General features: G+C 35.6%; 2 protein-coding genes across 2 annotated transcripts in view; one reads left to right on the top strand and one right to left on the bottom strand.

Moving 5' to 3' along the window:
• LOC145672963 (protein rolling stone-like) overlaps nucleotides 1-16,230 on the top strand; it is a 119,368-nt gene extending 103,138 nt beyond the window's left edge. The window contains exons 2-5 of the mRNA XM_081742226.1: nucleotides 3,435-3,550; nucleotides 8,042-8,273; nucleotides 11,202-11,324; nucleotides 14,819-16,230. Coding sequence (XP_081598352.1) covers nucleotides 3,464-3,550; nucleotides 8,042-8,273; nucleotides 11,202-11,324; nucleotides 14,819-15,339 — 963 coding nt within the window. The 5' untranslated portion in view covers nucleotides 3,435-3,463 and the 3' untranslated portion in view covers nucleotides 15,340-16,230. The remainder of the gene's footprint in view (nucleotides 1-3,434; nucleotides 3,551-8,041; nucleotides 8,274-11,201; nucleotides 11,325-14,818) is intronic.
• A 4,025-nt stretch (nucleotides 16,231-20,255) lies between these two features.
• Nucleotides 20,256-27,444, bottom strand: part of LOC145672959 (uncharacterized) — a 56,225-nt gene continuing 49,036 nt past the window's right edge. The window contains exons 13-16 of the mRNA XM_081742223.1: nucleotides 26,616-26,774; nucleotides 24,561-24,684; nucleotides 22,199-22,308; nucleotides 20,256-20,631 (exon numbers count right to left, since the gene is read on the bottom strand). Coding sequence (XP_081598349.1) covers nucleotides 20,482-20,631; nucleotides 22,199-22,308; nucleotides 24,561-24,684; nucleotides 26,616-26,774 — 543 coding nt within the window. The 3' untranslated portion in view covers nucleotides 20,256-20,481. The remainder of the gene's footprint in view (nucleotides 20,632-22,198; nucleotides 22,309-24,560; nucleotides 24,685-26,615; nucleotides 26,775-27,444) is intronic.

Below are 27,444 nucleotides of genomic sequence, written 5' to 3'. Positions count from 1 at the left end.
CTCGTACAATATTATAAGTGATGGTTGGGATTTCCAACATTTACTGTAAGTACTTCATGCAAGCCCCCTAATGTTAACTGTATATGTGCTCCCGGGTTCCGGTGGAGAGGAGTTTTCATGATATATCTACTCTGATTCCACATTCAAGTTGTAGATTACATGTCACATTCTCGGTGCTAAAAAAAAAAAAAAAAAAAAAAGTGACATTGTTTTCTAATAATGTTATTACGAGACGAGAAATAAGATTGTCTTGTTTCGTAAATTTTGTAGAAATGATTAGAATTCTTCCGTGTAGGAGACCCGGGTTCGATCCCGGTGAGAGCTCATGTGGTTCGGATTCCACGTTTATCAGTAGGTCCCGTCAGTCTCGTTGCTGAAAATGTTAACCAGGGGGGAAATGTGGATCTAGAAAGGTAGGGGAACGGTAGATAGCGAAATGACATCACGCCGTTCCCCTGTCTATCGTTATCCATTGTAATTTCTTAGGAACTGGGGGACGGCTTACATATCTTTTGGAGGTGAGGGGACGACACCCCCTGCGTTCCCCCTCACTTTTACCCCTGTGTTAAACTCAGAATTAACTCTATTCTTCCGCTTTACGAGAGGTCCACGAAGGGTGTGATATAATAACATTCAACCCATATTTATTATTGGAGTATATTGTGTAATGACTTGTATATTTTTGAATGTTGATAAATCCTGTCCATTGTGGTCTTATAATCACTCCATCAATTTATAGTTTTTATACTATGAATGCTGTAACATTAGAACTGTTTGAAATGTGAGACTTGGGTGAACTAGTAGGTTGTCCACACGACACTCGTGAATCTTCTTATCTTGCCTCGACCTGTACAGTGGAATGTTTAAGCCCAAGCAGAAGCCCGATCCGGGTAGTGATGTCAACAGGCTCGGCTCGATTCGATTCAACTGAGCGAACAGCATGAGCCGGCTAGGTTGATACAAGCCATCAACTCGGTTCGACTCGGTTGGGATGAGTCATCGGCTTAGTTCGGCTCACCTGGGCCGACCAATTTTGAACGTGTTTGGCCGGCGCCCTATAACTTTCAACAATTTTTGGCTCGAGCCCAAATACTTGCTTCTCCGGCTCCTCAAACCCAGAACCTCGTCAATGATGGCCTTGTCTCCTAGACTTCACGGCTACCGTGGTCAGCAGTCAACCAGTTTTTAGTATTCAGATACAAACCACCTATTTTTCATGTTTATACATAGTGTTATACTACTACTACTACTACTACTAATATAATAATTAGTAGTTGTAGTAGTAGTATCATTGATAAGTTATATTGTGTATATAGGATACTTGAAATTACACACAGGATTTGGTTCGTTTGGGCTCTACTCGACCCGAATTCGACACGAGTTGGAGATTTTTTCCGGTCGAGTTCTCAAGTCAAGGTCAAACATGTCTGTTTCGAGTCGAGTCGAGTTTCAAAGAATATACTAATTTTTAAGAAGTTGGTTTACCAAATCTTCTTTATATACTTATCCTGTCCGTCCATTCAAGACACAAATATCAAAAACTAGTTGATGGATAACTAATGTCGACCAGAATATGTAAAAGGTCAAATGTTAATTGATAGAGGCCCTATTAAAATCGAAAGTGGTAGAAATCTACCATATCCGGTTTTCACATTGATCGCTATAGAGCAGAAACGTTAATAGATGGCGAGAAGTTTTCCTGCAAGCCATTAAGCGTTTCAAGAATACATATAATGTCCATCCTTAGTTAAGGGATAGGAATCACTGAAACTTGTTTTTAGATATTTATCTACATAGAGTAAATATTATGGAATAGACTTTTTTTGGGGGGGGGGATCTACTGAACGTTCTATGAATAGGTACAGTCCACAGCAAAAAAACCTGCAACATGAGCCAGGGGCGTCATTTAGGGGGGACAGGGAGGGGCAATTGCCCCCCCCCCCCCGAGTTTGAGATTTCTAAAGATTTTATCAATTAAATAGTAAATCAGTGAAATACGCGAAATTTTACTTATATCAAAGGGTCTTGCCCTTCCCCCAAGCAAAATCTGAAATGACGCTCCTATGAGCATGTGTTTGTGAAATGACGATGTCTTTTGCTCCAAAATAAGTCTGCAGGGGAGGACGCCGAGGTTTCTTCTGGCGTAATTCGAGCTACTTAGACGTTGATTCCCTGGGCTGTTAGGCGTAGTTTAACAAACTTACATGCTCATGTTGAATTTATTTATTTATTTATTTTTTTAACGAATTCTTTCTTAATCATCTATACAAACCGAGTGGCAAAAATCAAGTGGCTCTGGTTTTAACGGTCATGGTTGGAGTAAAAACTGTATATTCTAATACACAGTTTTTCTTTTCTTTTTTCTTTCTTGTTTTTACAGCGTCCGAGAAATATATTTAATGTCCACTGTAATATGTGCTAAAACCGGAAATAGTAGCAGTTTTCATAGTGAGAAAATATCATGCCATACAAATCAAGATCACGTTCCCCCCACCCTCAATTTGACAAACTCCTCTGTACGGCACTGCTGACTATAATAGTGTTGCCAGCTCGCGGCAAGTGAACTTTGTGGTGAACAAACACAGTGTACGTGGGTTTTCTCAGGAGTTCTCCCGTTTCCTCCCACCTTCCTCATTCCACAATTTCATCCCTTCCTCATCACCACAGTCTCCTTTAGCCTAACCGGCATAACCATGGGACGTAAAACTTAAATATTTCATTTCATATAATAGTGTTGGTAGTACTAGTCATTTTTTTTCAGTAAATGTACAGGGTGTATCAAAAGGACTTCACAACTTTGAAACCTTATATTGATTTATTTATTTAGCTTACAGACAAGGTTTTGGTGTCATTTTGTAGCAGAATACATAGTTTTTTTTTTTATACCCAAAGAGAAGTTTAATGTGACTTCCATTGGTGATTCAGTACACATCCCATATCTCACTTGCTCTACAACGTTTTCAGACCTACGAGGACAACCTGAAGATTTGTTGTATCTTACCGAAGATCCAATTTCAATAAATACTTATGCCACTGATAAATAGTAGGCTTACTGGGAGGATCTTTACCATACTTTGTACGAAAATTATGTTGCACAGTTGTCGCGGGCTTGAATTCTTCAAACCAAAACACACAGCCAGCACGGACGGGACCATTAAAGGCAGCCATCTTTGCTGCAACTGCCGCTAGCGCTTGCAGTGGCTTGTTTCTGAACTAGTGTACTACGTGAGCCAAAACTTTGTATTTTGCTACAAAATGACACCAAAACCACGTCTGTAAGTTAAATGAATCAATGAGTTTTCAACGTTGTAAAGTCTTTTTTGATACACCCTGTATTTGAAACTATAAACTTTTCTAAATCTCGCCAGTGTAATTTTCAACATGTTTTTTGTTTCTTTAAATCTTGAGACTTAATAATGTTAATTTGTTTACAGGTCTTCTCTGGATGTGATTTGCTCAAGAAATGTTTAAGAATTTGTTGAAAGATGAATTCAAGTCTAGTTTGCTCAGTCTTCAACACGAAAATCCAATCAAATTCGTTCGAAGTGCGGTAAGTTCTAATTTCTGTTCAGTTCTCGTTACAATGTTAATATAAAATTTTCATATTAGGGAGAGTTTGTAGCATACGATAATACTATGCATTCTTTCATATTAGAATCACTAATCGTTGTTGGAAACTCCCGTTTATTACGTGTATCAAATACAAGTAAATCAATGCTAATGAGCTTCCTTTGATTTAAATTTGTTTCTACGATTATCCATATTAGCTATTATAAAGATGGATATCACAACAAAAGCAGTATTTAATTAGTAATATGCATCATTATATCAATGTTACAATAAATAGTTATTCTTCTCGGATACGAGAGTTTGGCAAGTGTTGAAAAAAATGAACGAAAATTTAATACAACTGGATTCAGTGGACTCTGGTCTGCAAAGCTTCTATCAGTGCAAGTTCGATCTGTACAACTGGAGCGAGGCAGGATTGAGTCCAGTTTATTACAGTAGCTACTGGTTAAAAACACAAATTTCTCTACGATGACTTGAAAGCAGTTTATAAGGATCAAGTATGTCCATTTGACACAATTGAACAAGGGAGGGCTTGAAAGATGAACCTTGCTCTGACCAACCTTCGGAAGCTATGAACTAGAGAACAATTACAGGATGAGGCAAGCCGTGGAAGAAAATCGCCGTACCACCATGGAAATATTAAGTATAGAAGTAGCATTTGTAAGATTCTCTGCCACCATTTGAATGAGGGTCTGTGCAAAATGGGTTCCTCATTCTCTCCTCATGAACAGATGAAAAGGAATGATTGTAAGGCAAATTTGTTCACGGTTTCCATAAAATGATCCAAAGCGACTGACTGTGATACATACAGAAGATAATTGGTTTTATTATACTACCCCCAAACAAAACTCAAGCGGCGCGTGGTTGACTTAAAAATGATGCAAGTTGTTCGAAAAAATTTCAGATCTCGAAAGCGGCTTTTCACAACTTTCTTCAACTGCGAAGGAGCATTGATAGTTGATTGTATGCCACAAAATCGGACCATGAATGGAATATATTATGGTACTCTTATATTGGATCCTCTGTTCAAAGAATTGAAAAATAAGATTTCTCAAGACAGGAACTTAGAGGGTGCTACGTTTGAACGGCAATGTATGCGGTCAGAAAACACGTCCAACTTGCAGAAACTGATGAATTCAGGTTCTTGATCGTCTAGCATGCAGGTCCGAGTAACTTCCGGATTTTTTTCTAGGGTAAAGTCTTTATCATCGGTAGAAAGCCTAATTTTAAGAGGATACAAGACCTTGATCAATCTATTAATGCAGCTCAACTGACCGTACCTCAGTCGGAGTAACGTACTGCCTTTGAGAAATGGTTGCTACGGTTCCATAGTGTGGAGCAGTAATAATTTTAGGAGGTTGCTCGGGATAATTTCCTTCCTCCCCGGAGCCACTCAATTCCCTACCCAGTGGTAGAGCGTTCACCTCTTGTGCTTGGGGTCCCGGGTTCGATCCCAGCCCCCCCCAAGTGAACTTTGTTGTGGACAAACACCGTGTGCCTGGGTTTTCTCGGGGTTCTTCCGTTTCCTCCCACTTTCTTCATTCCACCATTTCATTCATTATTCATCATCACCGTCTCCTTTAGCCTAACCGGCATAACCGTGGGACGTAAAACTAAGATTTCATTTTTTTCAATTCCCTACCCCCAGAACCATATCCTATCGTGCTCAATGTGGATTCCTAGTATTTCCTTAATACTTTTCACCTCCAGTGTATTGAAATCCATCCCTCCCCGGAGAAAGTCTTCTGAAATCACTGGTGTAAGGAATAACTGAGTACTTTTGGATGATTGTAAAGATAAATATTTCAGTAAAATTCATTATGTGGATTTTGGGAAGCCACTTGCATAACTTTCTGCACGATCCTCGTATTATACATTTGAAAGCACTTCTTGCCATTGTCATTACAAGCATAGCCTTTTTATTTGATAACAATTTATGAAATATATTGATGTTACCATAAATAAAATTATATTTCAGATTATTATATTACATTGACATTTGTATCTAGGCGGAGTTCAGAGGCGCTTAATTTCCTTGGTGCAGAGACGTACGCAGGGGGTTGGTTCTGCAAATTCGTATAGAATTAATTTTGTACAATATGTATCCTTTTGAAATTAACGTACATTAAGGCTCCATACCATTTTACAAAGCAGGTAGACGTATAGCCTTAACAAATGCGTTCAGCAAAAGATTCGAATCTATTATTTAAGAATAGTGTTGCGTACGAGTTGGAATTTGCAGCAGTTTCATCCCGAAAACCTCGAGTGAATAGGATTGTCATATTCTAAAATATCAAAATCCGGATACTTCCATCTGGCTAATTGGTTATGTAAACATTAACTTTCGACATAAGAATGATAAGTTTTATCTATTACTTTCAAGTTTGTTTCTAAAAGGATATAAAGTGTATATTGAAATGTATGAAAAGTAATTTAACAAGAGTAATCACACTGTATCACGTTGATTTTGCTCATCCCATATTCTTCAGTAAGTTTGATCTTTATAAACAATTCCTTCTTTGAATACAAATTGCTAAACTTATTTTTACATGTAAAATGTCGGAAATTTAATTTGACAATACATTTAAGGTTAGAAAATGCGAACAAATCTGGAAATCTCGGAAAATGTATGCGGACGGAAATTTTTACTCTAAAAATGCGGGCAAAATGCTGAGATACGGTAACCCTAGGAGTGAAAGTGATGGCTCGTCTTGAAAAGGATTTGCTTTTATTGAAAGAGCTGTTTCGTTTCCCGTCTCATGGGGAAACTCGATCGAATTTTGTCGAGTGTCTGTTACATAAACCCAACTTAACTTTGTAAAAAGTAAGTCTCCAGTTACTAATCATCTTCAAATAGCCTAAGAAATTTCGATATATAAGGATGATAGATGTGTTTATACACGGATTTAGTAAAAACTTTTAACTTTATGTCAATGTCTCTTTTTACTCTAAAATTTACGTGCTATAGGGTTAACTCAAAGGTAATTTTTGAGGCCGCGGTGGCTCAATGATAGAGCGTCCAACTCTGGTGCGTGGGGTCCCTGGTTCGATCCCATCCCGCGCTAAGTGAACTTCGTGGTGGACAAATACCGTGTGCGTGGGTTTTCTGGGGGTTCTTAAGTTTCCTCCAGTTTTATTCATTCCACCATTATTTATTTTTCACCATAGTTTCCATTAGCCTAGCCGGCATAACTGTAGGACGTAAAACTAGGGATGCGCACGAGACGAGTCTAGTCGAGACGAGACAGGATTTTCCTGACAAAATTCGAGTCGAGACACGGCTCTTCCAATAGAGAAATATACATTTTTCGAGTCGAGACATCACTTTTACAGCACATTTTCGAGACGAGGCAGCCACAAATTTTGTCTCGTGCGCATCTCTACATAAAACTGAAAGATTTAATTTTCAAAGATTACTTTTTTTAAAGGGAGATCATTTTATTGTAAAAAATTTGTAAGATATATTCTGAAACAATTCAAAGAGAATATTCGTTGAGGCCCTGTTTTTTTTTTTTTATATATATATAATTTACTAGAATTAATAAAAGCTACCGGTATCCTGGTATTCAATGACTATATTAAGCCGTGGGGATTATAATAGTATAGTCTCTCTAATGTTTTATTGGTGCACTAAAGAGGACCAAGGAAAATTAAAATTCTAATACTACTGTGAATAAGATAACACAGAGAAAAACAATTTGTGGTTACCAACCAAACCAAACCACTTGGCGTGACAGACCATTTCGTGGGCCTAAGCCTGCTTCAGCGCCATCTGCTAGCGACTGGCTGAACTGGACGGTAGCGGCGATTACGTGGTCAGCGCGCTGCGACACTCTGTTCCTAACAGGTGCATCAGAAGCTTTCTAGGCCTAGTGGGCATAACGTCTTGTTTTCACGCGACTCCCCAGTTTACCTCACGACGCTGGGTGGACGCCGAAAATTGGGAAGTACCGGTCGGGAATCAAACCCGGGACCACACGGACATGAGTCTAACGCTCTACTGTGTGCGCAAGGAAAGATGGCTTCTGACAGTTAAGTAGAACACATGGAGTATTGGAGGCGCTGTTGCCAGAGGCTCCGCAACAGAGACAGAAGCTCTGGCGGCAAACTTAAGACGTTTAACAAGTCGCTTCAACTACCGGCAACAGCGTGGTCAGTGACCTTCGTTGCCTAGCAATAACGTGAAAGAATGCTGCTGTGATTGGCGAACAATTTTCCCTCTCGTTTTGTTTAAAACATGTGCAGCTATCTGTCAGAGGCCACCTTTCAGTAACTCGATAATAATCACTAAACGATAGTGTTCTCTTTGTTGTTACCAAATATTGTAAAAACTGGAAAAACTTAAAATAGACTTAGGAGTAAAATTTGACGAAAGGCTCTGGAAAATTATTATATTTTGGTGTAACTCAAATGTGGGGATCATATACTGCCTTTACATATGATGAAAACTAATTTTATTTGTATATTTTAGTGGCAGACCTCTGTCTTTGTACCTTCTACATTCTTAATCTACCGCTGGGTGCTGGGAGGCATATTCCTCATAACTGCTATAGGATCTATTATCCAATATGTAGATAACAATGAAGCTCAAGGGTTGAAATGGCTAGTGTACCTCACCCATTGGGGTTACATGATCTGCACGGCGCAGGCGTTATTAGCAGCAGGACTAGTCACACATCGCTATGTAGCTGATAGGAAATCGGGTGAGTATCTAATGTAAATCTGCTTCCAATATATAGTTGGATTTTTTTTCGAATTTAAATAGTTTTACTTCTATATATATAATAAAACTTCTTCGTAGCTTATTCAGTAGACTTATGACTTTGCCTTGCCAGTAGACTTACCAACTTACCAACACTGTTCGGAGATTACCACTGGACAATCTCTCAAGTTTTTGTTTCTTCGTCACCCTCCCCCCCTGTCCTATCCGCGTTGTGATTGTCCCAGTATTTATACGTATTTCTCACTTCCTTATGTGTGTTTGTTTCCTATTGTCACTAAACGAGTTCTTAGTTCCCAATTCAAGTGACACTGTCGACATGTAGATATTTGGTTTTTCTTTTATATTTCCTATTAACTCTGTTCTTTCGTACCCTTTCCGCGTAGTCCCGGGAAAAGACTAATATCTCACTGTTACTAATTTTACGCTTTTTTTTTTTCCAATTTTTTTTGGGTATGTTTTCTATATTCTGTAATCTATCGTGGTAGACTTGTTTCTGAGTGTACACATTGATCGGTGCATTTCTTTTTTCTAACGAGGGGACGCGGTGGCTCAGTGGTAGAGCGTTCACCTCCGGTGCTTGAGGTCCCCGATTCGATCCCAGCTCGCGCCGTGTGGACTTTGTGGTGGACAAACACTTTGGTCGTGGGTTTCCTCGGGTTCTCCAGTTTCCTCCCACTTTATTCATTCAACCATTTTATTAACTTATCAGTCTCCTTTAGCCTAACCGGCATAATCATGGAATGTAAAACTTAAATAATTCTTTTTTTTTTTTTTTTTTTTGTCTAACGTACCTAATCCCAATTACTCATACTTTTACTCTTGAGACATCCTGTGTATATTGACACAGGCGAATTGGAGTTAAGAATTTTGTCAATCGGAGCACATTGATTCCGGTGTTATCTTCTATGAATTTTGATAACTTGGCCTCATTTCTTTTGAGGTTGCATTTTCCTCTAAGACTTAGCAAAAGTACCACATCTATGCATCTAAAACTTTGTTATATTGAAGCAACGTTATTCCTGTGCTCCTGTCTTATTCGCTGTATGTTGATCTAGGGTAATAAACTGAACATTCGTTCGAACGCGTATAATAATCTAGTTTCAGAACATCGGAAGATCAATAAATCCAACGAAAATATGGAGACTTGTCTGTTGAGTTATTTGTTCAAAAATGCAAGAGCGAGGCCACTGTTAACTGCTTTTTATGCCTGTTCTTGGTAGGAGTATGAATAAATTGGTGATATTAATTCACCCCATTTAGATTTTATAATTTCAAGAAATATAGGGTATTCGGAAACCAAAACCATCAGCTTTCTGGAGTTGATTCCTGATACTAAAATAAGATAAACAGTATTGACTAACCGAGGAATGCCTGCTTTTGGCACTATGACCAACCGAAAACTTGTCGGAAAATGTCATAACTGGAGGTCTAAATGTTGATAACAGGAAATCTTCATTATTTTTAGCCGTAATTTCATTAATGTATAGTGCACAGGCAGCACAAGGGTAGCCCCCCAAGAAGTTAGGAAGTTTATTTTGTATTCTATCAAAAGTAAAAGCAAAAGTTTGAATAGCGTCCCCAATAATGTTAGGCTACAATGCCCAACTCCTGGATAGAGGTGTATGTGATGAAGTCTACGCCACGCTCCTTCTGCGTTTACTTCCAGGTTTCCCCAGGTACCAGTTTTACAGATATTGGGTGTATTTCTGATTCGTATTGGAACAGTAGAAGAAAACTTCATAGGGGATGGTCTGGAAAGCCCAGGTGGTATTACACCTATACAGAATATACTACTCTGGTTCTATTCTATCAAAAGTACAACTACACCTCCAACTTCGTTTTCCCATTATCACAACACATAGGTTAGATCTTTTCATCACCAAAGCTACGTAAGACTTGATCTTACAGCTTTACATGACATCTAAAAGACACCAGCTCCCATTGGGAATTGAACCGGGGTTTTCCTGAGTCGAAGGCTCACTTTATAATCTATAACCACGAGTAATTCCACACACAGTCTTTAAATGCTTGTGAATTTTCATTTTCATGGCGTTTTCGCCCTACTTTCATAAGGACCATGTGGTTCATCTGTGTCCATGGCAAGGTAAAGCCTGTGACACATCTCGGCATTTCAGCTAAGCGAACAAAATGCAAGCTCTGATGCGATGTTGCCGAGTGCTAAGGGGTGTGGCTATGGCTAAGCAGACGAAAACTACAGCGCGATCAGGTGGCAGAGGATAGACGTGGATGTGTACAAAATAAATGTGGCAATACCGCTGGCCTCTCATTTCCTAGCAGCATTTAAAGGGAACTTGGAGCGCCGCCTTCAAATGCCAAGATGTTTGTCACGCCGTTTAGTTACTACTATTCCTGCTAATCACGCAGGTATTGACCTTGAAGATCAACGCTATAACAAAACAATGCTGACAGATCACAACCTTAGCGATAATCTAAATTATTTCATTTATATAAAGTTTTCAGGAATTTTAGAATAATGTACGCTTAGCTTTTACTATATGTAATGACCTTATTATTCTAAGTGACGTTCAGATGTTTTGGAATATTCATTTATTTCTTACAACAGCTTTAGCTGTGAGAATGTGACTTAAAGAGTATATAATGAAAATATATTGAAATATCTAATTTTATCACGATATGCATGTAACAATAAAGACAAAGTATTGAAATATTTCTTTTTTAAACCTAACTCTTAAAACTATGATACGCTAAAATTATCTTCTATAAATTATTTCCCTCCATAATTGAAATGAATATAATAAGGCAGGAAAACTACATAGTTACTTTTTTAATTTTTTAAATGTTGTTAGATTTGTCGTCAACAACATGTTGTGTGTTTTTTAAAACGTCATTTATACATTTTCTAAGCTGCTACGTCTTTTAATTTCAGGTCACGTAAAAGAATTTGAAAAAATGCCAAAGTTGTATAAATTATATTGGGCCCTGCACACAACAGCAGTGGTTTTAGCTCTTGGTATAACTTGCATTTATTGGGCAGCTGTTTACGATCCAAGTAAGTATTCTCAAATTTTAGCCTTAGTAGTACCGAGAACAATACAGTCAACTACTAAATTTGGATACTCCTACTGTATTAAATTTTATTCAGTACATTTGGGTGTTATATTAAGGGGGGAGGAAGGGAAGGTTTTCTTGGAATTTGCTCGTTTCAAGAAGCGAAACATGAAACAAATTTTTTAGAGAAATAAGCATCAATTTCGCAAGGAAATGAACAAAGAAATTTAGTTCCTGCTGATAATATACATTTCTAGCTACTTAATATTTTTTTTTTTCAGCTGAAAAGTGTTGGATAGTGTGTTATTTTAAAAGAAAGAAACGTTGAAATTTCAGAGCCTGATTTACTAACAATACAAAATTTACCACTTTTCTTTTGCTTGTTCTTCATAAGTGAAAGGAGATAATGAAATGAAACTTATCGCAATCATAATGTTATTCTAAAACAGAAAATATGAACCGGAATAATTTTCAGTGTTGCCATCCATAGAAATTAGTGTTCCCAGAATAACATTTCCCCCAAAATCTAAGTTAAGGCCGAGACTAGAGGAACGACCACAACTGTATTTGATTACGTATCATGGTGTTTTGGTATCCTGCTAACTAGTTTTTAAATAACATTTATTATTTAATTTTAGTAACTGTATGTTAAATTTGGTTTATTACAAAGTAAATACAACTATTATCTAAAAAGTAGCTCACATGTCTTCTGGTAACACTTCTATCCCTCTGAACAGAGACAATCTTTAAACTGAACTTTCCTAAGAAGATTGTGGAATACATTAATTTTATTCCAACTAGACATGGAACGATTTTTTAAAAACAAGATTTAAGGAGAAATCATTTGAAAAAAAAAAAAAAAAAAACAAAAAAAAACAAAAAAGTGGATGGAATGCATTCTTTTGTACAGAAGGATGTACGCGGAACCGTGTTTTATATGAAAAGGACCGTAGTTAGTAAAGACTTTTCTAGTGATCCTGAAATAGTATCGATTACGAAGTAATCGACAATTTATCCATTTTGCAGACGATTGTACGTTTTTACTATCCTAGCTTTTACTTTAAACTACTAGTTATCTGCTATCGTTGTTTTCCTTTGTAACAATGAAATATTTTAACTTGATTTCATTAAGTCTTAAAAGCACCCCTGCATTTATATAACAGGGGCGCCCGAAGAAAATTTTCTAGGGGGGCCCATCTCCATGGTTGCTATATTTCGTCTGATTTCTGGTATTTAATATACGTGGTTTTCCTATATTACGTGTAAATTTTCATGAGCCAGGGTGAGCCCGGACTCCCTGCCCTCCTACGGAGGCCCATTTAGAAGGAACAGAATGGAAATGGATAATCGTATTTGAAGGATTGGTTTCGTCTTTAAATCCCTGTTAAAGGGATTTGCTGTCTTTCATAATCTTGAAATTGCTTCACAAGCAAAATAGTGACAAGAATATTGGGGACTAAATGTGTTATTCATACGTGTAATGAGGTTATAAAATGTTTAATGCAGAGTAACTACCGGAAAATTTTATGGTTCTAGTTTTCTCATCTCGGATGCTAAGGCAAGACACAAAATGAAATGGCATTTTAAGTAATGTTTCATATTTGTTTTCTGTGGGTTAAAGGAGATGGGTAATAGAGAATAGTGAAGAAAGAGTTGGTGAAATGAAATAAAATGCAAATAGAGAAATACGAACTACTATCAAACAAACAATAGAAGAATTAAACTTGAAGCTTGCAGAGAACAAGCTGAATTTAACCATTTATTAACCAGTAAATTGCCATCATTCGCGAAACCTAAACGTGGATAACTCAGTCGTACACATTAAGAATAAAAGTATGAAAAATAACAATGAAAACTAACTTTCTAGGACTATGAGTAAAGATACATTGACGTGGGATAAGGACACCAGCTCTCTACAAAAGAAAATTTGTGAAGTACCCTAGGCTTTAAAAAGTGTGGAAACTTCATTCAACCTATGAATACTTAAGATAATTTATCATAGTCAGTTTGAAACTCTATTTACATATGGGGTAATAAACTGGAGAATACAATGGAAAGTAATATATTTATTTCAAGTCAAAAAAGAGTAATACGAACAAAGAAAAGTATCAAATCAAGAGCTTTATGTAAAAGAATATTTAGAGCTTAAAATCCTTCGCTACTAACTATGTCTCTACATGTTATGAATAGTAATCTTCATAAACAAATATCTCAAACCGACACTTAATGACAGACATTACTTACAATACCAGAAATAAAAGGAATTTTACAATTTCTGTACATAAAATCTACTCTACCGAAAGGTCTTAAGTATACAAGAACATTAATTCGCAATAAAATGACAAAGCAAGCTCAAATTATAAAATTTTCAAAGAAAGACTAACAAATTACCTACTGCAACGTTACTTTCATTCCGAATAGTTTGAACACCAAGATAGAAACTTAAAGCTAGAAGTCAATGAGAGGCTGAAAATTACAAAGTTAACATAGCGAAGTTAGTACATCAAATAATACAGCGAGTAAATATAAAAGTGATAACATGTATCAGTACTATAGAAGTTAAATGTGTATAACTAAATTTATAGTTTGGAGTAACTACCTAGACATGGTTTATGTAAACTTGCTGACTTTAGCTGTAGTATTAATACGATGTATATAAAAGATTTTTTCACATAGAAATGTATTCATGTTCTATACAGCCTATACAAATGTAGAATATTCTAGTTGTTTGAACGGGGGGGGGGGGGGGGGAATAGAATCCGGAGAAAACATAAGAATACTTTGTGTTATCCATCATTCAGTAGAATCGAATCTACCACCTTTCGAACTAAGGTTCTAAAACTGTGCCATTGTGGTACTTTTTACAACGCTCTTTCATTATCGGACGCTCACAGAGATTCTGCAACACAATCGCAAGTTGCAGTTAGTTTATATATAATATATATATATATATATATATATATATATATATATATATATATATATATATATATATATATATATATATAAACTAACACGATAACTCTTAAACTGTGTTTGTTTGAATAAATTCACAACAGAAATCAGAAATACGCATGGTTAATATACACAAACAAGGTTAGCGGGGATGAGTGTATCTTTCGGCTCATTAGTACAGCAGTGTGTCTAAATAAATTTTTTTCGCGCCATTTTAACAAGTTACTTGCTCCAGACGCAGTGATAAATTCAAAATTTTATGTTTTCTCAGGACAGCGTTTATAATCAGAGACGAAGAGTTTCAAAATCTGTTATAAGCACATACTACTTGTGATTAGAGTTTTAAACTATTTTGAAAAAATTAATTTAGTCGCCTTGTGAAAAGAGCGATACCTATGATAAAGATAACTGGTTCATTTCAATGCTCTTTATTTAAGCCTTTTGTATAGACTTAAATCAAGCAAATAAAGTAATAAGATTATTTATTATTACTATTATTCCTAAGTAATAAGATTTTCTATTATTACTATTATTTTTCAGGTGAACACCGCCTAACTGTGATGAATTTCATGGTGCATCTCTTCAACTCCGTATTTATGGTGCTAGATTTGTGGATTGTTGCTCACCCTATCCGATTAGTGCATTTCTATTGGCCCCTTTCCGTGGGTGTCACCTATGCATTGTTTAATCTGCTGTACTATATGTTGGGTGGAACTGATAAGCTCGGACGCGAATACATATATGCAGCACTCAACTGGACAAAACCAGGACGGGCATTAGTGTTCAGTGCAGGGTGTTTGGTGTTCATAATGCTTGTGCACACAGGAGTTTGGCTAATGTATTTGGGTAGAATGCGTACGTCGCGTGTTCTGCGAACAAAGGCTATGGCAGAGCTCGGACTTTTTAACAATGGACAGAGCAATTGGAAGCAGCAAGTTCCTTTACGACGAGAAGATGAAGACTTAACATTGGGGTTGTTTAGTGGTGAATCCAATGGTTGGAAACAAGAACAAGTTCCTATTGCAATACCAGAAGAGGAGGAAAAATTGAACAAAGTTTGAAGTCGTTGACCTTTCTCAGTTATTCTCAGGTTGTTAAGTTATTAAACAAACAATTAGTGTATGTTATACAAAAAAGTGCTGTTTTATTCTATGTTACTGACTGCATTAAGTGTACAGAATATTTAAGTGCAAAATGTTTTACAATGCGAACGTTTTTTGTTTTGTTTTTTGTTCCATGGAGCACAATGTGAGCCAAACGTGATAGATTATAGTGTTAAGAAATGGCGTTTTCTCTTCAGCTGGCTAGCGTGTTGAAAAAAAGCCTCGGTGCTAATTTCCCTGTAATATTTATAAAGGTAGGTAAGGAATGTAGTATAATTTTAGAAAATATGGTTCTTCGTACTTAATTGAAGAGAAGAATATTTACAACTTAGGTATTGAGGTCCATACTTTCTAAAATTGTTGTATTTAGTTGTGCACTGTAAAGGAAGTAGTAATTGGAAATACCTCTAGATAAGCAGAGTAAAATGTGATACAAATTCGGTACATATATGTATAATTTGATACATTATATATGTATGTTGTGTTCCACTCCATGCCAGTAATTTAAAAGTTATATAAATGTACCAAATTTAATGTCAGGAGCTCTCTACTATGTTAACTGTACTATTTGGAAATTCGTTCGCTTCACGGTACACGATAAAATGTGGAAAACTCAGATTAATTCATTATATTTTTGTTTGTAGAAGGTTTCGTCAACAACTACAGTATTATAAACAATCTTTTTTTTTTTCTTTCGTATTTGAAAGTTTCTAACAAACAATATACTCATTAACGTCAGTCTTTCAATTTATATGTATTTCTGTTCGAACAAAAGTTACGTGTAAGTAGTTACCATAATTATATTGTTGTTCATGTATTTATTGTACAAAATAAAGCTGTTTTCATTGATTACATGTTTCATTTTAATTTTCTTCACCATTAGTGTAGTGCCTTTGGTTGCACATGCTCCCAAGTTTGATTTTCGGTGGGAGACCACAAAAAAATAATTTTACAAACTTTCATTTGCATTAATCAACACCTCCTTTAGCCTGGACATAGTGTGATGTTAAAATTTAAAAAAAAAAAAGTTTTAATCATTTTTTGAAATGATTTCTAATATTTGTTTTACAATCACATAGGATTAATGTGTTGCGTATATATATATATATATATATATATATATATATATATATATATATATATATATATATATATATATATATAATTAGTGTTGCAAACTAAGGATGCTATACTATCACAAACCTCCAAATTTTGGTGGTCTCTCTAGCAGTAAAAACAAAACTGACGGGACAATGTGCATGCAAGGTACTTTAGTTAGGATTGACGACATGAATTTCGTTATGAATAGGAACAACTGTATAGGGGACTGAAAATTTTACTTCTTTCAAAAGCCTTTATTAAAAAAAAAAAAAAAAAAAAAAACTCATCCAATTATATAGATAGTTTTCCATAGATAAGATTAGAGTCGCTTACAGCAACTTGATATCTCAAACCGTTCTAGAGATATGGTAAATACTGGTAAGTTTGTAGCATTACTGAAAATGGTATAATTTCGAAATCTTGTTTTATATATATATAATATATAATATACAAAATCGCAATTATACAAAATCAAATATTATATTTTCGGAACGGTTATTAAAAAATCTACGTGATTGGATGTTGATACTTATCTAAAAGCTTTTCGAAATAACGTCCTTTCGAAATAATTTTCAATTCCTTGTGACTGTTTCTACTTGTTCAAAAATACGTTATATGATTACCTTATGATTCAATACTAAAGTATTGTAACCTTACGGTTAACAAATGATTCATTCATTTTGAAAAGACTATATTTTCAAAAATATTACACGTATACACATGAAAGATATATGAAAAGAACCACAAACACCACCCTTTACAAATGTTCGGTATGTGCTCCTTTGGTGACATGACACACGTCCAGATGACATCTGTTTCCTTGCTTTCCCTCCATTTTTGACAGGTACTAACCTCGTGCTGCTACACTGGCACATCCGATCGGAAAGAGAATGTAGCCTTTTCAAAACAAATGAATAACTTATCCTAACCCCGTAGAAAGTTAGTTTTTTCTTCTTTTTTACGAATAATGTATAGTTCCGCATCATGTTAAAAAGTGATTTTCTGGTTCTGAAGTATACAGGCACTTAATGTTACTGATTTTAATATTTTCATGGGTGCCGAAGAAGAAGAAACTATGCAAATGTTTCTCGACCGAAAACCAAATCACAATCCAAGACTTAAATGTTAACAAAACTAACGTAAATCGTCGTAACTTTACAGAGCCCGTGCATTATCCTTAGCTTTTGACAATGGCACACGTGTTGGCATTCATGACCTGTTCCCCGGACGGAAACAGCATCGCATGCTACTAGAGCCTAATGCTGCTTCCATTACGTTAAGTTTTCCATTGCTACCAGACTGGATTTGACTTTCTCTTCCCTTGAATAATCTTACCTTTAGATCTTGACCTTTGAGGGAAAAAAAAAATGTGTGCAAACTGTATCAATTTTGTTCAAGATTGTGCCTTCGAAGACTATTTGCTTCCATTAAATAATGTGTATATAATTTGTATACCATACTATAAGTACATTTAAAACTACGAATTTTTTTTTTTTTTTAAACATATGGAACACAATGTTGTAAAGTGCGGTTAAGGAAAGCTGGTGTCTGAAAGGAGGAGCTATTGCCAAAGGCTCTGGTGATAAATTTCTGCAGAATAGTTTTGACTTATAATTAGCGTCATACTAAAAGCCTAACTACTGCAGGAAACATGTTAGTCGAACTCTAGTATGGCATTAACCACCCATCAGAACGACTCTGCATAAAGCGGAGAAAGTTCAAGTTCTAATTCTGTAATCATAATATAAAAGAATAATTTGTCACGTAAGAGTACCAAATACAGTACACAAGGAACCGGGGCGTGTTCGCATAACGAAAAAGTCTGTTACGGGCGTGTTCGGAACAATTTCATTGCCTCTAAATTATGAGAGGAAACGGTTTCGCTACAATTTTGATATTTTAAACCATTAATTATTACAATTTTCGCATTTATTTCTTTAAATGTAGCACAATTAATATATAATATATGGTTCTTGTCAATAGTATATTTTTGGTAGTAAGATGTATATCTAATACAAAAATGAGGATATACCGTGATTAGCTGCACATTCCAGCTAACGTATTCACTGAAATATAGATTGATGCAAAAAATTAAACACTTCCTCTAACCTTGTTCTTAGTTAAAGGATAACATGCTGCAAGACATTACCAATGCTTCTTTTAAGTTTGTTCTTCTTTTGTAACAATCAGATTATACTTGGAAAAGAATCTCTCGGCATCAACACACGAGTCTGGCAACCATATTGAACGTAACGAGCTGACAGCAAAAGACCTGTGGTTAACTTTTAAACTGTTTAACAATGATACAATGTCAAGTCCCTGGAAGTGACATCACGCCATGCAAGCTTACGGATTATATAGAGAACTTAATTAAGCGTCGTGCACGTTTTCGGTAAAATGCAACTATTTTTAAGTTCAATAATATTGGAAATGCATTTTTTAGTTATTATTAGCAAGAATTCCACTTTTTCGTTTTCATTCGCATTTATCGCAAGTAATGCCGAAGTTCGCAAAAATTCGCGGTAATATAAACGTGATTTCTGGCTCCGAAACGAAAAGTTTGAGGTTTCCTGAAACATATACTTAAAAGTTTCGCACACATTGCATTAGCGAAAAAGTTTCGTCTAATAAAAAAAAAAATTGTGATTCAATAATTCAGTAATTTTCCAAACTCAGAAGCATCGACCACAAATTACTTCAGACACACACAGTTGAGCGAAATATTGAATAAAGCACACTAGACTATGACATTTATGGTGTATATGTATTCGATTCAAGGAAACCCCAAAACTGAAAAAATACGATTGAGCCTACAATATGAAGTACAGTTTACAAACAGGTTTACTAAATGAAGAAAAACCCATATTGTTGTGGAACAACAAACGTAGCTAATAAGAAAAATGGCTTATTTCTTGAAAATGGGCGGATAAGATGACATGCTGTTTTAATGTTTGACAGAGCAAAACAACATTCAACTAGCGGTAACAACGCGGTCAGTGACCTCGTTGTCTAGAAACAGCGTGAAAGAGCACTGCAGTGATTGGCGCACAACTCTCCTTAGTTCTGCTTATAGCATATGTAACTATCCGTCAGACGCCAGCTTTCTTTAACCACACTTTAGGAAAGACTCAAAATTCAACACGAACATTATGGCAGCTCCGCAACATTGCCCTCAGTATTAATTACGGAAAAAATTATGCTGATTCCGTCCAGTACGTAGGCTTACATTTCAAATACGTAGATTTCGCTTCACACTATGAAACTATAGACTTACCATTATGGAGATTTAAATACTTAAAACATGAAGATGTTTCAATGGAGGCACAAAAACGGAAACTGATTTTTTTTTCAGGGCGTTAGTCACATAAAAAGAATCACTTCTTACTATCTTTACCGCCCTTGCTCTGATACATATGAAATGAATTTTACGTCCCACGGTTATGCTGGCTAGCCTAAAGGAAACTGTGATGTGAGAAATGAATGAAAAGGTGGAAAGAAGAAAGTGGGAGGAAAGGGAAGAATCCTGAGGAAACCCATGCACACGGTATTTATCCACCACAAAGCTAACTTGGTGCGAGCTGGGATCGAATCGAGGACGCCATGTACCAGAACGCTCTACCACTGAGCCACCGCGACCCCTGATACATATCAATGTCAGAGGAACAGAATCATTTTAGGGACTTCTGATACTCTCATAAAACATAATGTGGAAATCAAAGTGCCTTTGCACTTATCATTTGCCTTATCTGGGTGCACAAAAAGAGAAAAAGAAGTTATGTTAAACACACACGATTTTATTTCTCTTAAAAATAATTACATTAAATATATATTTAATCAGAAATCACAAACCTTTTCTTCTAATAAGCAAGAATTCCATTTTGAAGCAACAATAATATATAATCAGTCTTTATATATATATTAACATTACATACAACAAACATTTCACAATAATTAACATTTTAACTAATCAGGTCCCGTCTTCAATTTACCCTTCTCTCTCTATTCGAGGTCTCGTAAGTTAATGGTTGATTCGGCAAATTCTTCTCTTGTGGAATCGGACAGAAGTAATACTTGGAATTCTGACGCACCAGGTCCCGATGTCATTAGATTGTCTTCGTGGTACAAATCGTGACCACCAGACAGATCATCCTGAACAAAGAAAAAAAAAAAATATATATCGAATGTCAGCACTGTAGAGTGAATTAGCGGGGAAATAAACAGACCACCTGCAATAAATTCTACAAGCGTAATCCCAAAAGTATCTATAAGGGTAATCCCAAAAGTAAAGTCCCCTATTTTTTTTTCGACATACAAAGAAACTTTTATTTTCTATAATGTGTACATCATTTTAAAGCTTTGTACAATCCGCGGCAAAAAACCTGCAACACGAGGATGTAAGTTTATTGTGAAACTACGCCAAACAGCACAGGCAATCAACATAACTTCTATGTGGAACGAATCACGCCAGGATAAACCTCGGCCTCCTCCCGTGCACACTTATTTTGAAGCAAAAGACTTCGTCATTTCACAATAAACTTATATGCTCATGTTGCACGTTTTTTGCCGCGGATTGTACAATCTGCAGCAAAAAAACCTGCAACATGAGCATATAAGTTTGCTGTGAAACGAAGAAATCTTTTGCTCCAAAGTAAGTGTGCAGGGGAGGACGCGGAGGTTTTCTCCTGGAGTGATTTGTGCCACTTAGACGTTATAGTGATTCCCTGCGCTGTTAGGCGTAGTTTATCCACTTTTCTATATAATCACCATTTCAGACGATAAATTTCTGTATGTCCATGTTTGCAGCTCGTAATTGGTATGACAAGTTTTGAAATGGCAGTACTGAACGTTACACAATTTTCATCTATTGCCTTTGTGGTTAGTCGTCACGGAGCAACTAACAGTTCATGGTCGTCATCTGTTTTCTGTATGGGTAGGAATGAAGCGCTTCCCAATGGGACAGCGTGACGTCATAGTAATATTACAAATGCGGGGAATGTTGTGCAGAGATTCCATGCAATGTCTGGTCAATATATTGCACCGAATTAGCAATCAGCCTCATAATGTTTGACTTATTCGGTCGACTAACCACACCTCTACAAAAATACACAAAAACTTAATCACAAATCATGGCACAACACACCTTGATAACTAAATGCATCTGCAACCTATTATTTTAAATTGTTGTATTGGATAATCTCTAAATCCCAAATAACCATATTACTTAAAAAGTTGCCTTCATTATCGAGTATAACTACTTGGTTTCCTTGTTATTAAAGATCTCTTCAATAATTTTCCGGATCTTCCCTGACATTTCCTGAGTATCCTTATCTGTGGGAACCCTGCTAAACTACTTAACATCATGTCAACCCCGCTCTTTGTTTATAAATCAGATACATTTTTACAGTAATTAAAGACAGAGTTCTGGGTCCTTTAAATTCCTCTGGATTTAAATAACTCTCTGTGCTAGTGTTGAACAAAATTTTATAAACAGTACAGTAACGATTATCTTCTCAGAAAACCAGACTACTTAAAATTGATTTGCATCTGACAACTGTAAACGTAGAAACAGGGTGGATTTTTCACACGGTGGACGTATACAAAAATTTTATTTTCATTCATTTTCCTGACTTAAAAAAAAAAAAAAAAACTTGGCATTATTTTTTCTTCTGCAACTGCGTGAAAGGCCATGAGTTAATTAACTAAAAGTATGACTCACCTGAAGAAGCAGGTTATGCGAAACAGAATTTGGCTCTTGACAACTCATCACTCCTGATCCTAGGACGACATCTGATGGAGCCGCCAATCGTAGCCTTTCCTGACTGAGATCTGGGAAACAATACAATATCATTAGAACAATAAACCCAAAAGGCACTCACATTGTCAGCTTGATTTACTGTATCTTGTAATTAAGGTTAAGAGCCTGACATACTAATAATAATATAAAATTTACCATTTTTCTTTTACTTGTTTTTCGTAAGTGAAAGGAGATAATGGAATGCAAGTTACCACAATCATAGATAATGTTATTCTACAACAGAAAATATGAACATGAAGAATTTTCAGTGTTATCAAAATTATATTTCTCGCAAAATCTAAGTTAAAGCAGAGACTAGAGGAACGAACTCAACTGCATTTTTGATTACGTATCATGTTGTTTTGGAATCCCGTGAAGTACTTTTTAATACTTGTATTTAGTTTGTAATAAACAAAATAGTTTTAACATACAATTATTAAAATTTAATGTTATTTAAAAAGTAGTTCACAAGGTACCAAAACAACATGATAGTACTCAAATGCAGAACAAAAACGCCGAAAAAGACATAAAAGTACAAATAAAATCCACCATTTTCTGGCCTACAAAGAGCCAAAATGAACATATATTATGCTAAGCCTCGTCTTCGGGCACTCCTAAAAAAGAGGAGTTTTCCTCAACTTCCGGGCCCTAATTATTAATAATGTACTTCGCGCAATAAGTGGAACTTAAAGATTTGTTGACGATGTAAAAGCAAACAAATCAAAGTAAACGAATATCTCGACTCTTTTTTAAGTGACAACAGACAAGTAAGGTTGTTACCTTGTATCTGGTTTTATGTGTGAATTCAGCGTATTTTGTTTTTCTTAATACCTGTGGCTTAATTTATGTGCAAGTAAATGTCGATTGTATGTTCGCGGTACTAGATCACACAACATGCTGCCTTACCTTTCGAGACAGGGTCGGGAAAGTGACGCACACGGGTGCGTCACGTTTTTAATCCTACTGTGGATACTAAGATTTCCAGATGATTTTTTCTATGCGAAATACGGCTGGACCATAGTTTATTTTTATGGTATTTTTTCCCTGAGTGTCGAATTTCCCTCTCAAATTAGAGCTCAAAGTAAAAAATTCGAGAATTCTCAAATTTCAATTTTTTAAAGTTTTTATAGTATAAATTCCTCAGTTTTGGAGACATCTACTTAGAACTTGCCAAGTATACACTTCATATGGATACCTATTTTTTTTTTAGACCAATTTGCAAATCACGATCAGTGTTGACAACTAGGGAAATAAAGTTTTTCCCATTTTCGGTCAAAAAATTCGAAATTTTCGTTTGTAAATCCGTACCTATACGTACGAACGCAAGTCAACTTATGTCAGCTGAACATCAGTCCTTACTGAACAAAAGCAACTATAGGTTGTTAAAATTGGGTAATTAGGGGGTACGAAAAATTCGAATTTAGATTCTAAACTTTGACTTTTTTTTACTGTTTACCATAACTTTTTTTTTTTTTTTTTTAATTACAAGCTTCGTTATTTAGATATCGGCATGATACTTGTAGGATATATTAGTGGTGTACCAAAGTTTATTTTAAGGTAGTTTGCGTATCTAGTAGCAGTGTTTCCAGCCACAGAAAATTTTAATTCCACATTTTAGGTGAAAATTTGGAAAATATCCCACTTTTCTCTCTTGTTAGCTACATTGAAACAAACGTACCAGTATCTGAAAGCTTCGTCTTTGGTCAACACGACGCACCATAAGTTTCAATACAATAATTAGCGAAGCTGCAGCACCTGCACAACTGTTGAGTTTTGCTTCTCAGACGGAAAAGTGTCAAAATTTCGTGTGTACGATGAGAGAATGTTTTTCTTTCCGTCCTTTGTTTGGCAGCCAACGAATTAACGTTTTCACTGTGCGTTGTCGACATACCAAAGATTTTTTTTTTTTTTAAAGGTGACTTGGACCTATGTGGCTACAGTAGTTCACCTCTACATTTCCCTCCCGTTGTCAACTCTGCAATGAAACTTACGCCATAAAACTCCCACATCCTTCTGAAAAAAACAAGGCATCAACCATATCAATCGAGTAGTCTCTGAATTATAATTCATTCACTGAAAGTCTACGAAAACGCCAAAAATGACCCTGTCTCGAAAACGTTAAAAACAAAATTTACTGCATATTATTTTTTCGTTCAAAAGCTTTGTTTGATCGATTTTAGGTATTTAATAATGCATGTTTTTGGATATTTTGAATTTTTTCATGAACCTTTAACTTGTAATTAATAAGAGTCCAAAGAACTATTATTTCAATTTATTTAATTACCTGCAGAGTTCTTCTGTTTTTGAAGAGCGAGTTGTTTCTTTTCTCGATCTCGCAATAGATCATCATACGTGTAATGAGTCCTGGCTGAACCACCTGGCGTCGAATCTACTGCGGGCTGAATATCCTAGATAAATAATATACTTAGTATTACCATATTATATTCACAAAACAATCTATGTATTAAAATGTTAGGTTTATATGTTTGTGGCGAAGAAAAGTTTATATGTTTGGGGCCAGTTCTTTTGACAAAGAGTTCTCGGGAATCATAGTTCTAGAAAGATGTCGTTTCAACTGATTGATTGCAAATTTTGTGTAGATTGTTCAGTTCTAATTGGATATTTAAAAAAATGACCCTTATTTCTTTATTAAATTTTCTTAGAGTCACATTGGAAGTATTAAAATTTTAAAAAAGTAAAGCATCATATCCTACGAGTTATACATTCCAACACCACACATTTGTATACAGGGGTGGTATATCACTCAGGCGTTTGTTTCATGGACAAATGATAATGAAAAACAAAGGATAACCATTTCTCCAGTCTAAGATGGATCTTTATTGTTTGGAGTGTTTTGCCCAATGAACGCCATATATCACTGATATTATAATTAACTGTGTGTGTAATGTATTTGCTTATTACATACTGTATGCAAGAAGAAAGAAAATACTGATTATACATGAATTAGAAACTCCAACCCGAAGTAGACTCAAATCTTGCAAACGGTGCGAGATATTGAAAGAATTATCGGAAAAAATCTCACCTCTTATCGATTATTATCAAGACGTCTTTCACTTGTGTTTGTAAACGGACATGTACAGATGTTGTGAGGAATGACAAGGAGATTCCTTCTCATATGTGAATGATACGCTGAGTTGAAACCGCACGTTCAGCTAGTCATAAGTGATTTTGTATTTTACCAGAGCTATTATGAACGGCTGATCTGGATAAGGGCTTATCTAGTGTTTTTTCTTTCAAAATGCTTTTTATTGCATAATGGACTGGGTAAGAGCTATGTCCACACAAAGCTTACGATAGTATACGAAACAGCAAGAATAAGTTGATATCCATCCAAACAAGAGAGAAAAACCTGTGAAAATCAGTGCGCAAATCGCTTTTAACAAAAATAAAGCACTTTGTATGGTATCGTACTATAATGTCAGTCAGTCAGTCAAATCACGCGAAAGAATGCATTAACATTCTTAAAAATTTCGCATTTCTAGTGTTGGAGAACTAAAATCGTCTTGCTTTTCACAATGTGATTTGGGACTTCGAAGCTGATAAACAATACTCACTGTAATATAAATTAACTTTTCAATAAAAATTTTATCAAGAGTTTTTCTCTTTGGATGTACACTCATGTCCAAAATTATTGTCGCATGTCTATAAATATGTTGTTGTAGGAATATAATTTGATAACGAATTCGCCCGGTATTTCTTATAATGTTAGTATGTGTATAATCGGGAAATGTATATTTGTGGTAAATTTCATGGGAAATGAATTACAAACACGAAATTTAGAATGAGCAAAACATAATGTTGCTAAATGGACAAGTAAGTTTTATTTTTGTTTTATTGTTCTTATTTACTGCTCTTTTGACATGAAAATTACCACATACATGTCTTTGCCGGTTATACATATACTAACATTATAAGAAATACCGGGCGAATTCGTTATCAAATTATATTCCTACAATAACATTTATAGACATGCGACAATAATTTTGGACATGAGTGTACTTCTAAAACCCAATAGTTATTCCAGTAAGTATTAGAATGATAATTCATTTCCATTTCAAAGCATAATAATATTATAAAGCACTTTCTTACAGATTCACTTCGGTTTAGAAATACTGTTCTATATGACAGATAAAATATACATTACTTTTTCAATAATATTTGTATGAAAATTTTAACTTCCTATCACGATTAACGCCTGCGACTACAAACGAATAGCATTTAAAAAAAATAGATGTAAGATTTCAGTTTTGAGAATATTTTCTGTTAACACTTAACATACGCCACTGAGTTATTAAAAATGAGTTTGCAATGCACTTACCATATCCATTGGCGTTGTGGAAGTAGTTGCAAAGGAAGTTGCTGTCGCTCTTGAAGTAAGTGATGATTCACTTGCGGAGCTGGAAGTCGTCAAAATATTTACGCAGTTCAGATCTACTCCACCTGTACTTAAAATAGTGCCTGGTAAGGTGCACATATTCTGAAAAAAAGAAAAAAAAAAAAAGAGATTTTACGTCACCTTTCACTCTGTTAAACAAGTAAGTTTAAATACTGCTGAATTCAAAATATGGAGGGCGTTTCACAATTTCTGTTATAACGTTAGGTCATTATACATATGGATGGGTTACGGACACAGAAAACAAGTACACGTTAACCCCTTACGCACGAAGGAAAACACAACTTCGGTCTTATCTATGCTACAACACGTTATGGCTAGAATTAACCTTATACGATCCAGACAATTAAACGAAGGCCACTACTAGTATAACAGGCCTTTCGTACTAGTATAACAGGCTCAAAGCAGTATATAATTCTTGAATGTACTTCTATCTAAACTGCACAAAAATTACTCAAATCACGTTGTCCATTCCGAATACATTGCCCATAGACGATCAACTGTACAATTGAAACCAATTTAAATCATGCGAAAATAAAACTGTGAATAAATGGGGGACGCCAAAGGACGCAACTGCTGCGTTAATAAGGCTTTAAACCTTAATAACTCAGCCCCTAACCAAGCTAGGAAGATCATTTTGGTATCAATGTATTCCTGAAGGATGAAGCTTGCCGGCGATATGTTGGGGTACCACGGCGGAGAGGGGGAGGGTAAAGTTTTTTTTTTTTTTTTTTTTTTTGTATCAGGTTTTTTG

Source organism: Thermobia domestica, chromosome 16 (assembly GCF_964235325.1).
Source record: "Thermobia domestica chromosome 16, izTheDome1.hap1.1, whole genome shotgun sequence".
Lineage (NCBI taxonomy): Eukaryota > Metazoa > Arthropoda > Insecta > Zygentoma > Lepismatidae > Thermobia > Thermobia domestica.
Note: the sequence above shows the minus strand (reverse complement) of the source record. Positions and strands in the feature narration are given on the sequence as shown.